Source organism: Euprymna scolopes, chromosome 19 (genome assembly GCF_053919585.1).
Source record: "Euprymna scolopes isolate OS-2025 chromosome 19, ASM5391958v1, whole genome shotgun sequence".
Classification (NCBI taxonomy): domain Eukaryota; kingdom Metazoa; phylum Mollusca; class Cephalopoda; order Sepiida; family Sepiolidae; genus Euprymna; species Euprymna scolopes.
The window spans coordinates 59608750-59624967 of record NC_136500.1 but is presented as its reverse complement, the minus strand read 5'-3'; the positions used below and the strand labels follow the sequence as shown (position 1 = coordinate 59624967).

At 31.0% G+C, this 16218-nt stretch overlaps 3 protein-coding genes and 1 pseudogene across 4 annotated transcripts; 2 read left to right on the top strand and 2 right to left on the bottom strand.

The window, feature by feature from the left end:
- Window positions 1-5879: 5879 nt before the first annotated feature.
- On the bottom strand, window positions 5880-6290 carry LOC145240243 (histone H3). The gene has a single exon (XM_080103823.1). It carries the CDS (start codon window positions 6288-6290, stop codon window positions 5880-5882), a length of 411 nt encoding a protein of 136 aa, XP_079959949.1.
- Window positions 6291-6598: 308 nt separating this feature from the next.
- On the top strand, window positions 6599-6910 carry LOC145240241 (histone H4). Its single transcript, XM_080103822.1, has one exon. The coding sequence runs from the start codon at window positions 6599-6601 to the stop codon at window positions 6908-6910; it is 312 nt and encodes a 103-aa protein (XP_079959948.1).
- Window positions 6911-12441: 5531 nt separating this feature from the next.
- LOC145240153 (histone H2B, gonadal pseudogene) lies at window positions 12442-12903 on the bottom strand (annotated as a pseudogene). Its single transcript, XR_013862495.1, has one exon. The product of XR_013862495.1 is annotated as a histone H2B, gonadal pseudogene (transcript).
- A 237-nt stretch (window positions 12904-13140) lies between these two features.
- On the top strand, window positions 13141-13518 carry LOC145240240 (histone H2A-like). The gene has a single exon (XM_080103821.1). The coding sequence runs from the start codon at window positions 13141-13143 to the stop codon at window positions 13516-13518; it is 378 nt and encodes a 125-aa protein (XP_079959947.1).
- The last annotated feature ends 2700 nt before the right edge of the window (window positions 13519-16218 follow it).

The following is a 16218-nucleotide window of genomic DNA, read 5'->3' as shown; positions in this document are numbered from 1 at the left end:
AAATTTCACGTTAACATTTATTTGTAATCTAGTTTTTTGAAAACGTTTTCCTTTTGTTGTCTTTAGTAAAAAAATGACCGATATTGCTGGTTCATACTTTTACCAAGTGTTAGTCAGTAAACGATCAGGGCATGTCTATATTGACGATTCAAAGGCCACGATGGTATCCAATAGGTCAATCACACACCTCAATACGTAAATATACATACACATACAAACCTATTTCATGAAATAGGATATATATGCGGTGTTTATTTGATCTATTGATGTTTTTCCCCGAATTCTGTCAAACGAACGTATCAATCTGTAAAGTTAACATTTTCAAATAATTTTATTTAAACTTTGATACATACACCTGTAGTTATTGTTAAAAAATACTCTTTTTTTATTTATTTCTCATGAGAGATCATGTGACAGCAAGTTTTTTTAGGCTACTACTGTCTCAGTTTGAATAATTAATACAAGGGAGATCGGACTTCACATGTAATCATTTTTACTTGAGATCAAGTGACATTAAAATCATCATTCTCCACATTTTAGTTGTCATTATTTTGCATGTTATGATCAAGTGGCAACAAGCAAACATCATTCTATAATTTGCAGTCAATTATTGTTACTTCAGTTTGAGTACAAAATCTCCCCACTGACTAGAGCTCTGAAATAAATTGCTGTTTATTTCAATAATTAAATAACATTTTCAACGACTGGTCATAAAATAATTTATTCTAATAAAAATGATTTGAATTTCTGGAAAAAGAGATCAAGCGAGGGGAAGTCTTCTTTAAACTTTTACTGTCTCAATTTTAATTTTAATACAAGGGAGATAACTTAGTTAAATTAATTTAGAGTTATTGAACTTGAACTTTACATGTTACATTATCTGTAATCATTTTTTACTTGAGATCGTGTGACATTAAAATCATCATTCTCCATATTTCAGTTGTTTGGAATTATTTATGCAGCATATTTGATCAAGTGGAAACAACACAATATCGTCCTATAATTTGCAGTCAAGTTTTGTTACGCCATTTTAAGTGACAAGTCTCGCCACTGTCCTGAGTTGTGAAATAAATGATTAACTGAAAGCTGATTATTTCAATAATATTTTAATAATGAAATAAAGATGGTCGCTATTCAAACCAATCACTGTTTGGCGTTCGATCGAATCGCATCTCTCTTCACTACAAACTGTTTATATCTCAATATAACATTTATTTTTCACCGTTTGATTCTAACTTAACTAAATAATATCTCATACTTATAACGTATGTCACACCGTTCACAAATGACTTCATGAATCTGTAATTGTCGCATGATGAAACTCGCGCATACATCGACTGAAGTAAAAACTTGTATACAATTATCCGCTAGTATTTTTTTTTTTAAATTCCATAGTTATATATGACTTTTAAATATTTTAAGCGAAATTCACTTTAACAAACCCGTCACACGCATCCTTTCCAGATTTTATTTTTCTATTAAAACCCGAACTTAGGGTTAGTGGTAGATTAAAAGTATGGAATTATGTGTTTTTATCACTTATAACATCGTCTTTTTTTTTTTTTTTTTTTTTTTTTTTTTTACTAAAGTTTCATCAGAAATATTAATTATACAATAGATTGTTACGATTACATTTTGAAGTACCGGTAAAAACTAATTTCGCATAAATATTCTTTTGAGAAAAAAAAAAAAAAAAAAAAAAAAACGCTTTTTTATTATCACGACTGGCTAACGCATAATAAATAACTACAAATAATATAATTAATTGCTGTCACTTGATCTAAAATACAAAGTAAATAAAGCTAATGGAATAATATGGACAAAGATGGAATACAAGACTTGTAAGCATTTAAACAGTTAAATAGGTCGTTTTTTGGCTTTTGAAATACTTGACAAATTCGCAAATATTACAAGATTTCAAGTATTTATATATTTTATAGAGATTAAAACATTACATTAATCTTAATGGCTTAAATAATGGTTTTATGACGATTTTATTCAACCAATGATTTAATGACTAAACGATTCAATCTTCAAAATCCTATTTATATAATATTCTGCTTGTTCCTTTCTTAATTAATGGAAAAGGCCAAATAACTTTTAGAGGTTAAAATGTAAAAAAAAAAAAGAAGCCAAATTCATTAATTCTCGCTTATAAAAAAAACCATCTGGCAACTCGGAAAAGAATATATGACTGGCCACAGTTTGATGTAGCATCGTTTTCACATATTATTATAATAATATATGATTATTGTTGTAATGGTGTGAGAAAAGAACGCGTAGTAATTTCGAAGTGAATGGTTTTTAACCCATTCCTCCCTCCACAAAAAAAAGTGAATGAAATTTTACATAGTAAAGGAGCATTCAAATGAAGCAGGACAAAGTAAATTAAAGTTTGTCTCTTACAATGTGACTTCATTATTAGTATTGAACTATGTAGCACAATATTACTTTCAGAGCATTTATTGGTACTTATTAATTTATCTCATTTGGGTTCTTCTTTATTTTAAATATAATGGACACTATTTCCATAGAAATATTAATAAACTCATATTTGCTGCATGTTATTGGATTTTCATTCTAAAATATTTTTTGCACTATCCAGAAAAATATCAATTTTATCAAAACATAATTGTTGATTAAATACATTTCATAGCAACCATTTTTTTCGAATTTCGGAAAACTCGCCCCCTTTTGCTAAGTAGGAAAACTGGTCCCTTATTGAATAAACATAGATTTAAAACACATTTTATAACCGTTCTTGAAGAAGATATTGTCTTTAAAAGAGAATACACATCCCATAATATTTTTTTAAAATATTTTTACTTGTTTATTGTTGTTTTAAAAAAATTAAATCAATTTTTCTAAGTTTTCGTTTTCTACCTAGCTTTGAAAGTTTTTGGTCTTTCAACTTATTTTAAAGAGTTTATTTAGTTTAAAAAAAAAGTAATGTCGGGTGTTACTTATGAACAATAATGCCCGACAGAAGAGGATCACGTCTTAGGGGGATAATTGCTCAAAAATAGCAAATTAAAGAAAATATTAAGGTGTTAAAACGAGACCCCCCCCAATAAAAAAAAAGAAATTTGTATATTTTTAGGTAATAATGCACAACCCATAATATTTTTAAAAATATTTTTACATGTTTATTGTTTTAAAAAAAATTTAATTGATTTTTTTTAGTTTTCGTTTTCTACCTAGCTTTGTAAGTTTTTGGTGTTTAAACTTATTTTAAAGAGTTTATTTAGTTAAAAAGAAATAACAAGTAATGTCGCACTCACTCGAAATTACTTAGTAAATAATTTTTAACAAAAAAATGTCTGAAAATTAAAGAAAATACTGAGGTAGATGTAGTTTTAAAACGAGCCTCCCCCACCCACAAAAGAATATAAATATGTATATTTTTAAGTACTGCACAAGTGACCCCGAAATGACTTTCAAACGATACCCCCTCCTCCCCATGTTAAGAATTGCTTTCGAAATAGTAACGTTATTATTTCAACGCCGTACCAAAATAAGACCGTGTTTTCTTTTTTTGTTATTTTGTAATAACACAAGAATTATTTAACTGAATTAATTCTTCTAAATAAAATAATTGCTTACTTTGATAATACGTGTTTTCTTTCTTTATTTTTGTTTCTTAATGACACAAAAAGTGTTAAAACTAGAGTATTTTTTAAAATAAATATTTGGTTTCGTTTTTCGTATCTTATTTTTTTTTTAAACAAGAGTTAAAAATAATCTTTAAAAATATTATGGGGGTGCATAGTCTCTTTTAGAAACAATATCTCCTTCAATAACGATAATAAAATTTGTTTTCAATCGATATTTATTCAATAAGGGATCATTTTTCTTACCTAGCAAAAAGGGGGGATTTTTCCGGGCACGGGCTTTCCGGAGACAAGTTTTCCCGGGACGAGTTTTTCGGGCACCATTTTTTACACATCCCCAAATTCTATATCAATCTGTAAAGTAAATAACATTTGTAAATAATTCATGTTATTCTGTAGTATTTTATCTAATATCTATTTTTACTTATCTTTTATGTAATTCTTATTGAATACGGAAATCTAAAATGAAGAGATTTTTTTTTAGCGCAAGAAGCTTTGATAATATTATTTTTTTAAAATCCTTTTTATTCAATAAGTTCGTCTATAATTAATGCGTTTATGTTTATTTCTGTTTATTTGTCGAGCTTTCAACTAACTTTATTCATAAATTATAAATGAAAAAGATTTTATTTCAACGGAAAAGAAAACTTTAATATACACACAAAATTATTCTTTCGTACTCTTTTTTCACAACAACTCTAATATAGTCATAATATTGTCTGTTTTATAATCTGGGAAATATAAGGGAAATAACTTAGTTAAATAATTTTGGAGTTATCGAACTTTTATTGCAAGTAAAGATTCATTTATTTTTATTTAAGGTAAAGTGATATTCAAGTCATCATTCTCCACATTTCAGTTGTTCGTAATTATCCTGTATATTAGATCAAGTAACAACAAGCCAACATTTTTGTTACTTCAGTACAAGTGTTCGAGTCGAACTCTAAATATTTTTATTGATTGAAAGTTGATTTTATTTTAATAATTAAATAACATTAGAAACACATTTCCAACGATATATATCTCGCCATAAAATAATTTACTGTAAAAACGATAATTGGCAATTTATATTTGTTTGTATTACAAATAATAAAATAAAACTTTTTTTTTATTATTTAAATGTCTTTTTTTTGGGTGGGATAATATATTTTAAATAGTTTATTTACAATTTCTTCTATAATTGGAATATTTTTATTTTCTTGCTTGAAAACTCTTTTTACACAGTTTATATTAAAATATTTTTAAAATACTTTATCTTTCTTATTAGTATAATAGTTTTCTAATGAACAGAAACATAAAATTTGAATTTAGTAAACATAGTAATAACGTATATAAATAGAGAATATTTGCGAATGAATCTCAGTGGACAAAAATGATGAGGTTCGTTTGTTGGATTGTACGGCAGATCAACCCTTTGAGTCATTTTATGCAGATTATCTTTGGATTTAGAGAGTTATTAATTCATGCTCTAGCTGACATTCGAGTGATATGTTCTTTTTAAAGTTTTGATAAGATTCTTTTAACGGTATGGTTCTGTTGTTTTGTTTTACTGTACATCAACATTTTTTGTAGGTATTTATAATAATGACTTTAAATTGCAGTTTATTACTAATCTATTCAATCTAATGCTCGGTGAAACCTCATAGGAAATATTCAATAAATTTAATAATAAATAATGGTGTGTATTACTGTACACAGATTCGAAAAAGTTGTCAAAAAACAAATATATAACAAATAAATGTTATCAAAGCAAGATAAGCTACTTTTCTACCTAACTGGATATGTTTTTGATGTCTTTATTTAATGTAATATGTTAATTCAGCTCGAAAAAAACAGTGTTTACCGATGTATTGGAAAATTAAAATGGCACCCGACTTTCTCATTGATACGGTATGTCTGGGAAAGGGAGTTAAAATTATAAAAGCAGACAAAATACTGTTAGAAACTCGCTCAATATATGTTATTCGGTGGATTTTTAATATTATTTTGTCTTGGGCGCCATTTGCCTTTGATAACATTTATTTGTTTTTTTGTTTTTTTACAACTTTTTCGGATATAAATTGCCTAAAAACAATTGATGTCGAAAAATGTCGTTTCACTTATAAACGCACCTAAAGAGGAAAATCACATTGAAAAAAAGTCAATGACAGAATATAGAAAACTTATAAAACATAAAAATCGCATTAAATTACAACAGTAAGAAAAAACTTTCATAATAAATTTGTGGCCCTGAAAAGGGCCGTTTGAATATGAAGAGAGATAATAAATTTAAGCTCTCTCGCCTCGGATACGACGAGCCAATTGGATGTCCTTCGGCATGATGGTGACACGTTTGGCGTGGATGGCACACAAGTTGGTGTCTTCGAAAAGACCAACCAAGTAAGCTTCACTGGCCTCCTGAAGAGCCATCACAGAAGAACTCTGGAAACGGAGATCGGTCTTGAAGTCTTGGGCGATTTCACGAACCAAACGTTGGAAGGGAAGTTTCCTGATGAGAAGCTCAGTGGATTTTTGATAACGTCTGATCTCACGGAGAGCTACAGTACCGGGCCTGTAACGATGGGGTTTCTTCACTCCACCAGTGGCTGGAGCACTTTTACGCGCCGCTTTGGTAGCCAACTGTTTACGAGGAGCTTTTCCTCCGGTGGATTTACGAGCGGTCTGCTTAGTACGGGCCATTACGACGAACTTATTATTCAAATGATTTCCAAATGAATTTTACGCACGAGCCGACGACCGTTACAGCTTTTATATGAGCTGTTATCAGCTGCTGCTGCTACTTTCTGAAGTGCTCGTTCAGTTTTCCTTTGTTCGGTGCTCGCAAAATGTTCAAATATTTCCCTTTATTCTCATTGGTGATAAAGCATCACGTGGGGTGCTTTCAACTAGGTCCGCCGGATTTTGTGCGGAGACCTATATATAGTAAATTTGATTTGTTGTCCGCCGTACATTAGTATTTTCATACTACTACTTCAATTGACAACAAGATGTCTGGTCGCGGAAAGGGAGGAAAAGGTTTAGGAAAAGGAGGCGCTAAGCGTCATCGTAAAGTACTTCGTGATAACATCCAGGGTATCACGAAACCCGCTATCCGTCGTCTTGCCCGTCGAGGTGGTGTGAAACGTATCTCTGGTCTGATCTACGAAGAAACTCGTGGTGTCCTGAAGGTTTTCCTTGAAAATGTCATCCGTGATGCCGTCACGTACACCGAGCACGCCAAGAGGAAGACTGTCACCGCCATGGATGTCGTCTACGCTCTGAAGAGACAAGGAAGAACCCTTTACGGATTCGGAGGTTAAACCATTATTTGACCCAAGACAAAACGAACCAAACCAAACGGCCCTTTTCAGGGCCACCAACATTTTCCGAAAAGTATTTTTCCAAATCTAACTTTTATGCGTTTATCTTTTCATAACGTCTAATTTGATGGATTTTTTTTTTTAAATCCGTTTTTCATTATTCTGTATAATTCGCTTATTTTGTTTTCATTGCAGACATGAATAATTAGCTATTCTGTTTAAAAACCTCAGACTTAAAAATAATTTTACAATTATAACAAAAGTATTAATCCCATGTACTAACTTCCAATATTTGAGCAAATATGGTATATCACTCAAAAAGAAAAAAAATCCTATAATTTTAAATAACTTTGTTTTTAGGCAAGAATTTAAGTTAAATTATCTGTGAAATATTCAAAACAAAGTGGGGGAATTTTGTCAGTTCTCAAAGATAATGACTGCAATTGAAAAAAAATACAAAGGAATGATGATAATAAAATTGCATATATTTCTTTATATCTAATAGATTAATGTTTTTTGATCATCGTTGGTGTCTTTTAATGGGGTGGGAATTCAATTAAGTAAATTCATTTTTAACTAAAAGTATATTTAGGTGGTTATATTGATGGGAGTTTGGTTCACGTGACAAGTGAATTCTACAGATTTCATTTTAATAAACACTTACAAAACCAAACGTTCTCTATTATAACTGCCCAACTCATAATAATTCCGAGTAGCAATATTATTTTAATAAACACTGAGTTTATTTGGTAAATGAATGTTTGGAAAAAAAAAAATTAAACAGTAGTGATAGAAATCCACCCATTAGATGCAGCCATCTTGTTTTCGCTCCAACTTATCAACAAGGCAATACTTATGTTTTAAATAAAGATACTTTAAAATAAGTTAAAACATCAAAATCCTATTCAGGTAAGGAAAAAATTTATCTTGCCTTTGGTAACATTTTGTTTTTTGTTTCTTACTATTTTTTCGTTTCTGCTAAATAAATGCCCTTTTTTAAATCAGTCCTCAACATTTAACAAAACACTGGTAGAGAAGCACTCAGTAAATGTCAATGTGACAATATGGATCTGAGATTTGTGCACATTTTGAAATTGTTCACTCTGGAAAATACTTTTACAAATAAAATCGGTACTTTATTGAGAAAGATGCGAAATATGTCAGTTGAAAAACTAATTTACGGACATTTTTATTGCTAAAATTCGACTAGAAACTTTTCCGTCATTTTTTTTTTTTTTTAATGTAAACTAACATTTTCAACAGATAAGTTGGCAGGATTGCAGTTTACAGGGAAATCAAGGGACGCAACTCCTGCCAAACTAAAAAGGACGCAAACAGAATCACCGGGGGGCACCTGTTTCAATTTTTCTTTTTCTTGTTAATTTAAATGAACTGTTTGAATAAGTTATTTTTTTAACAAAGGAAGAACATAGAACTTTATAAAAAAGTTATAAATTATTTTAAGAAAGAATTATTTTAATAACATAGAATTATTTGAAGAACATAGAATTTTATTAAACAGTTAATTTTTAAAACGAAAAACAGTTATGAATTATTTTAAGAAAGAATTATTTGAAGAACATAGAATTATTTTAAGAACATAGAACTTTATTAAACAGTTAATTTTTAAAACGAATACTGTTCGCGGATGCATCTGATGATTCATGGAAAACATTCACCCTTCTCTCTTTTTCGCCATAAAAATTCCATCAGATGCAAGCCGAACATATTTTGTCGATTCCCAAACTTTCGTATATGTTTTTTGGCGTGTGACCATAGTCCTTCAATAGTCTGTGTGTGCACTGAAGGGTCCAACGGATCAACGAAGTTGTTTTCGTGGACGACAGTGTCGTGCTCATAAATTCCTTGAGCGAGTCGATCAAGTCCTTGGTAAGCCGCCCAACCGTCAGAAATAATTCTTGTTCCTGGCAGGCACCATGAATTTATGATTGGAAACAGGGTATCTCGATCCCTATTTCCCACTATTGCGAAATTGCACAAATTCGAGCCTCTTTCCACTGCGCCAAAAAGCCAAACGCCCTTCCTCACACGTCCCCTATTATACTTTCGTCGGAAAAAATATGACTCATCCACCTCCACTTCTTTAGGTGTCGAATGTTCGTCTCTCCCACCTAACATGATGGGATGGTCCAGCATGTCCTGTTCACAGACTTCTCTTATGAATGACATCCAATCTACGATTGTATGGTTACTTACACTTGCTTCCTGTTTAATTTTAATCTGCGGCATCTCCATGCTCCAACTGAGCAAAATAACTAAAATCTGCTTTATTGTCAGATGACTTCTCTGTAAGAAGGAACCCATCCTTGGCAAACCACCCTTCTTACAGACAGGACACTTCCACGCAAAACCATCCCCTTTGGCTCCGTTTTTATAGAGAATTCGATCTCTCTCACACGAGCTGCAGAAACTCCTATTCGGTATGAGTCCCAATGAGGCCGCTGTTTGTAACTGTACCTCGTTATTTGGTGGCAGCAAATTATACAAATGCTCATAGGTCCACTTCTGCTCTTCCACTTCAGTCGTAGACATAACGTGGTCAACGATAGTAGTTCTCATTTTGGTAAAAAAAATAAAAACGTAAAGAATAAAAGTATAATAAAAGATTGTAAAAACAAAAAATTAAAGAAGAAAATAATTTAGAAGTAAAACGAATAAAAAACAAAGGAATTAGAAAGAAATGAACTATTCAAAAGAAATCTTAAAACTTGTTATATTATTCCACGTGTAGTAGGTTCGGTTAAAATTCGTAATTTAAAAATTGAAACAGGTGCCCCCCGGTGATTCTGTTTGCGTCCTTTTTAGTTTGGCAGGAGTTGCGTCCCTTGATTTCCCTGTAAACTGCAATCCTGCCGATAAGTTTTCCTCGTATACCGTTTTCCTATTTTGAACTGTAATATTTTGCATATATCTCAATATAAATAAGCACCCGACAATTTTTAAAGATCGTTAAAAGAAAATTTGACGGTTTATTATACACGACCCAAGAGTTATGTCCCTTTGTTTAATATAGTAAGTATTATAATTAGTGAAGTCATTGTTTTGTAATTAAACCGGTTTATCGACGGGAGATAACTAAAAACTCAATTAGGTAAATTTTCTTTCAATAATTGTTTTCATCGATAATTATTTTTTAACCGATTATTTTTCGTAATTTTGGAGAGTTTAATTACGGCGACATTACGTTCTAACATATCGCTTCTTTCTACTAAATAAATATGTAGTAAACTTCAAATTTTAAAAACAAACCATGAAAAACTCGTGTCGAAATATTTGCAAGCAAAGTCAAAAAAAGAATTACTACATATCCTTACATTTTGCTACAAAAATGACGGGAAATTGTGCCTTGAAATGATTTTCCTGATTCTCGAAAACGGAATATATATATATATATATATATATATATATATATATATATATATATATATATATATATATATATATATATATATATATTCTCTCTCACATCGAAAAAATGAAATTCTAATAAACAAATACGCAGCATACATTTAAATTTCATAGAAAATAAACCCGAACAAAATTAATAAGGTAAAAAAAAAAAAAAATGTAAAATGAATAAATTCTATTGAAATAAAAATAAAATGATTTTTCTGTGACCCCTGTGTGTGCATGACACAGCACATGTACGTATGTATATATATATGAAGTATATATTAGTAATATAATATTACATAGGATGATGCAGAAGTATAGGCAACATGACGTCCGCAACAAACTATCAAAAACATTTTTTTTTTAAAGTCAAGTATTGTAACCCCATTTGGATTTGTTTTACGATCCACAGATACAAAAAAGTTGCCAGAAAACAAATATAACAAATAAATGTTAGAAAATGTAAGATAAGTTCGTTTTCTCTATAACTGGATAAGATTTCAATATTGTTTTTGTAAAATGTTTATTCTGTTCGAAAAGCAAGCTACATTGAACGCTACCGATGAACAAGAAAAAATGGCCGCGATTTCTTTGAAGACTCGACAAAAACTTCAAAATAAGAAATAAAAGAATGGGGATTTGTTTTACAATACACGTGGTACGAAAAATTTTCAAATAACAAATAAATGTTATTAAAGACAAGTTACTCTTCTACCTATCTGATAAAGTTTTTGTGGCTTTACTCACTTTAAAACGTTTATGCGGTTCGAAAAACTGTCTAGATTCAGGTGAACACAAGAAAAACTTGCAGCGAATGTTTGAAATTTCGACGATGAGTTAAAAATTGTAATCGATTTATTTGGACAAAAACTAAGTTTTTCTGTCGATTTTACAAGGGGTGTAATTTTTTAAAGTCTGTTTCGATTATATTTGATATGCAAGAATTGAACTCCGAAATTAAGATTTGAACTTCGGTAAGACAATCAAAATACATTCGCACATTAGAAAAAATGGATTTGTATTACTGTACACATAGATTCGAAAAAGTTGTCAAAAAACAAATATATAACAAATAAATGTTATCAAAGGCAAGATAAGTTACTTTTCTACCAAACTGGATATATTTTTCGTGTTTTTATTCAATGTAACATGTTTATTCAGCTCGAAAACCATACAGTGTTTACCAATGTATTGGAACATTCAAGATGGCGTCTTATTCTCTCTTTAACACGGTAAGTGTGGAAAAAGATGTTATAAATAAAAAACCGGATAAAATACTGTTAAAAACTCGCTCAATATATGTTACCGTGACATAGGTTCGGTGGGTTTTTAATAGTATTTTGCATAGTTTTTTTTATTTATAACACCTTTTTCCATACTTACGGTGTTAAAGAGGGTGCGAGACGCCATCTTGAATTTTCGAATACATCGGTAAAGACTGTATGTTTTTCGAGCTGAATAAATATGTTTTCATTGAATAAAAACAGTTTGGCAGAAAAGTAACTTATCTTCCTTTGATAACATTTATTTGTTATATATTTGTTTTCTGACAACTTTTTCGAATCTATGTGTACAGTAATACAAACCGGAAAAAACAATTCATTTAGAATTTGTATAATTTATCTTTTAAAAACTTTTAAAGTTGGTTACTTGCTTGGTATTGATTACGTAATAGCTTTTTTTTTATTATTTAAATTATTTAAGAGCTTTATTTTTTAAAATTTCAGACGTTAAATGAATGCACGTTAAAAAACAAAACAAAAATATTTCAGGTAATATTTAGATGCATATCATAATGTGATTGTACGGATAAGGAATAAGAAAGCTGGAAAAAAATATAAATTTAAATAAAAACATTGAAAGAAATGCAAAAATTTGTATTAAGATTGACTTAAACAAATTTACAAGTTCACAAATAAAAATTACAAATATAATTTAAGACTGTCTTTCCCTAATCTTCTACAAATATACATTATATAGAAATAAGTAATATTTACGCCATAGAAAGAGATGGGGATATCTATGAAATCTAAACAGTGAATAATCGCATTAAAATATAGAAAGTGAAGAAACATTCGTGAAAAAATGTTTGGCCCTGAAAAGGGCCGTTTTGGGAATTTTTTTCTTTTGAAGAAAACGCTTTTTACTTGGCGCTGGTGTACTTGGTGACAGCTTTGGTTCCCTCAGAGACAGCATGTTTAGCCAACTCACCAGGGAGAAGGAGACGGACAGCGGTCTGGACCTCACGGCTGCTAAGTGTTCTTTTCTTGCTGTAATGGGACAGACGGCTGGCTTCATTAGCGATTCTCTCAAAAAGATCGTTAACAAAACTGTTCATAATAGACATGGCTTTGCTAGAAATTCCAGTGTCAGGATGAACTTGTTTCATTACTTTGTAAATGTAGATGGAATAACTTTCCTTCCTCTTCTTTCTCTTTTTCTTGCCATCACGGGCAGGTTTAGCCTTACCGGCTTTCTTAGCGCCTTTCTTGCTAACTTCAGTGGGGGGAGCCATTTCGACAAATTAGAAATGATAAAGGCAACGTCTTCCCTTTCCTTTTTATACGAAACACGCCGGCTCCCAGCAACAATCAAAATTTTCTCTCTCAAATCTCTCGTATTTGATTGGTCAGAAACTAGCAACAAAACTACACAACTTGTGAAAGCACTTAAAACAGACAAAAGAACGCCGTTGTGTGAGCGGTAAAATAATCAGCAGTTGGCCGGAGCCGATCTACGCGTATTTAAGGCAAGTTGCGTGCGTTTTGTAAATTAAAGTCGTTTGAGCTTTTTTGAAAGAACAGCAAAACCTAAAGATGTCTGGTCGTGGTAAAGGAGGTAAAGCCAAGGGAAAGAGCAAGACTCGTTCATCCCGTGCCGGACTTCAATTCCCCGTTGGTCGTATCCATCGTCTCCTCCGCAAGGGTAACTATTCGGAGAGAATTGGTGCAGGTGCACCCGTCTATTTGGCTGCCGTCATGGAATATTTGGCCGCTGAGGTTCTCGAGTTGGCTGGAAATGCTGCGAGAGACAACAAGAAATCCAGAATCATTCCCCGTCACTTGCAATTGGCCATCCGTAATGACGAAGAATTAAACAAATTCTTGGCCGGAGTGACCATTGCCCAGGGCGGTGTCCTTCCCAACATCCAAGCTGTACTTCTTCCCAAGAAGACCCAGAAAGCTGCCAAGTAAATTCTCTTATTTCCTTGACACAACACAAACGGCCCTTTTCAGGGCCACCAACATTTTCCCGAAATGTTTTTCGTCAATCTTACTTAATGCGATTTTTTATTTCTGACTTCTGCGATTATTTATGAAGTATTATTATTTTTTTTTTTGCATTTATTATTTTACGCACCTTCAGTAGATTTAATATAAAATTTAGCCCCATCATTTGAATTTCGTTTGAAGTAAATTGAAATGTCTTGTCATACGACGCGGTTAAAGTCAGTCGCCATCTTCTTTTGATTTCGCTTATTCTGTCTAAAGAGATTTTTTGTTGTGTTTCTCCATAACCTACTTGCATTAACTGCTCCCAGTGGCAAACGTGAAACTACAGACTTTTAATCAACATCATATTTATAATATAATTATAAATACTCATTTCGATTTCTTTTTAACTTAAAATAGTCCCAGAAGTTGAACGATAAACCAATTGGTACTGGTCGCGATTTGAGTTCCCTGCCGGACACCATAAAAAACACTGACTTCTCCCTACGCATTAGCAAAGGACATGTGTTAGTTGCCATAGTAAATAAACGATCATGAATTTTTATCGACTTTTTATAAGTTTTACTGTTTATGAATATTGAAATAAAAGAAATTACTACACATTTATTAATAATATCTCACTTTTATCGCCTTTGTTTTTAATCACTTTTATCGACTTTTTCTTTTCTTTTTTAAATAGCATTTTCTTTTTAAATGACGACGTTTTTACTGTTTATGAATATTAAAAGAAAAATAATTACTACTAAAAAAAAAAAAATGGGTGCTAGTGCACTTATGATCCGCGCTATATTTTAAATCGTTTTTCTAAGTTTAATTAAGGTTTAATGTTTTTTTATTATTTAAAAAGCCATTCTTAACATGGGGAGGGTGTTTTGTACCTATTCTCTACTTTAACCTTACAATTGAATAAAAAAAAAACATTAATTAAACTTAGAAATACGATTTAAAATACAGCGCGGATCATAAGTGCACTAGCACCCATTTTTTTATTAATAAATGTTTAGTAATTATTTTTCTTTCAATATTCATAAACAGTAAAAACGTCGTCATTTAAAAAGAAAATACTATTTAAAAAAGAAAAGAAAAAGTCGATAAAAGTGACACATAAACAGTAAAACAGTAAAAAAAAAGTCGATAAAAGTGAGATATTATTAATAAATGTGTAGTAATTTCTTTTATTTCAATATTCATAAACAGTAAAACTTATAAAAAGTCGATAAAAATTCATGATCGTTGAGTTACTATGGCAACTAAAACATGTCCTTTGCTAATGCGTAGGGAGAAGTTAGTGTTTTTTATGGTGTTCGGCAGGGAACTCAAATCGCGACCAGTACCAACCAATTGATTAAAGTGGTTTAATCGCAAAAAAGTTCGTGAACAAATAACAGCGTTGCAAATAATTTAGTTTTCTTTGAGACAAACTACGTAAATAAATACCACACTGTTTTTAAGCAATATTATAAATATTTGAAGCGGGAATCAATTTTTATTTTTTTTTTTTTCACTAGAAATAACAAAACGGAAACGTGGTAAAAAAAAACAAAAAAAAAAAACAATGATAAATCAAATCAATATTATCAAAGGCAAGATAAGTTATTAGAGCTTGTATTACTGTACACATAGATTCGAAAAAGTTGTCAAAAAACAAATACATAAATAAATGTTATCAAAGGCGAGATAAGTTACTTTTCTACCTAAGTGGATAGTTTTCTAATGTTTTTATTTAATGTAACATGTTTATTCAGCTCGAGAAACATAGTGTTTACCGATGTATTAGAAAATTGCAAATGGCGCCCGACTCTCTCTCTCTTTGACACGATAAGTTTGGGAAAAGGAATTAAAAATAAAAAACTACACAAAATACGGTTAGAAACTCGCTCAATATGTGTTAACGTGACATAGGCTGGCATATTTTTGGTGGGTTTATAACAGTATTTTGTATATTATTTTATTTTCAACTCTTTTTCCTAAACTTACCGTGTCAAAGAGAATCAAGCGCCATTTTTAATTTTCCAATACATCGGTAACCACTGTATGTTTTACGAGCCGAATAAACATGTTACATTAAATAAACACGCTAGAAAATTATCCACTTCTTGCCTTTGATAACATTTATTTGTTATATATTTGTTTTTTAATCGAATCTATGTGTACAGTAAAACCTTGTTATTCTTCTACCTATTTTGATTGTGGCTTAATTTATTTTGAAGCGATTAAAAATTTCGGAAAAAAAGTGTTCAATGTTACGGGAGAACTAGAAAAGAAAAATGGCCGAAACGAGAGTGTCATATCTTTTGAAGTCTGTATAATTGCTCAGTAGTGAATTCAACAAAATACTGATAGAAACCCACCCAATAAATTTCACGTTAACATTTATTTGTAATCTAGTTTTTTGAAAACGTTTTCCTTTTGTTGTCTTTAGTAAAAAAATGACCGATATTGCTGGTTCATACTTTTACCAAGTGTTAGTCAGTAAACGATCAGGGCATGTCTATATTGACGATTCAAAGGCCACGATGGTATCCAATAGGTCAATCACACACCTCAATACGTAAATATACATACACATACAAACCTATTTCATGAAATAGGATATATATGCGGTGTTTATTTGATCTATTGATGTTTTTCCCCGAATTCTGTCAAACGAACGTATCAATC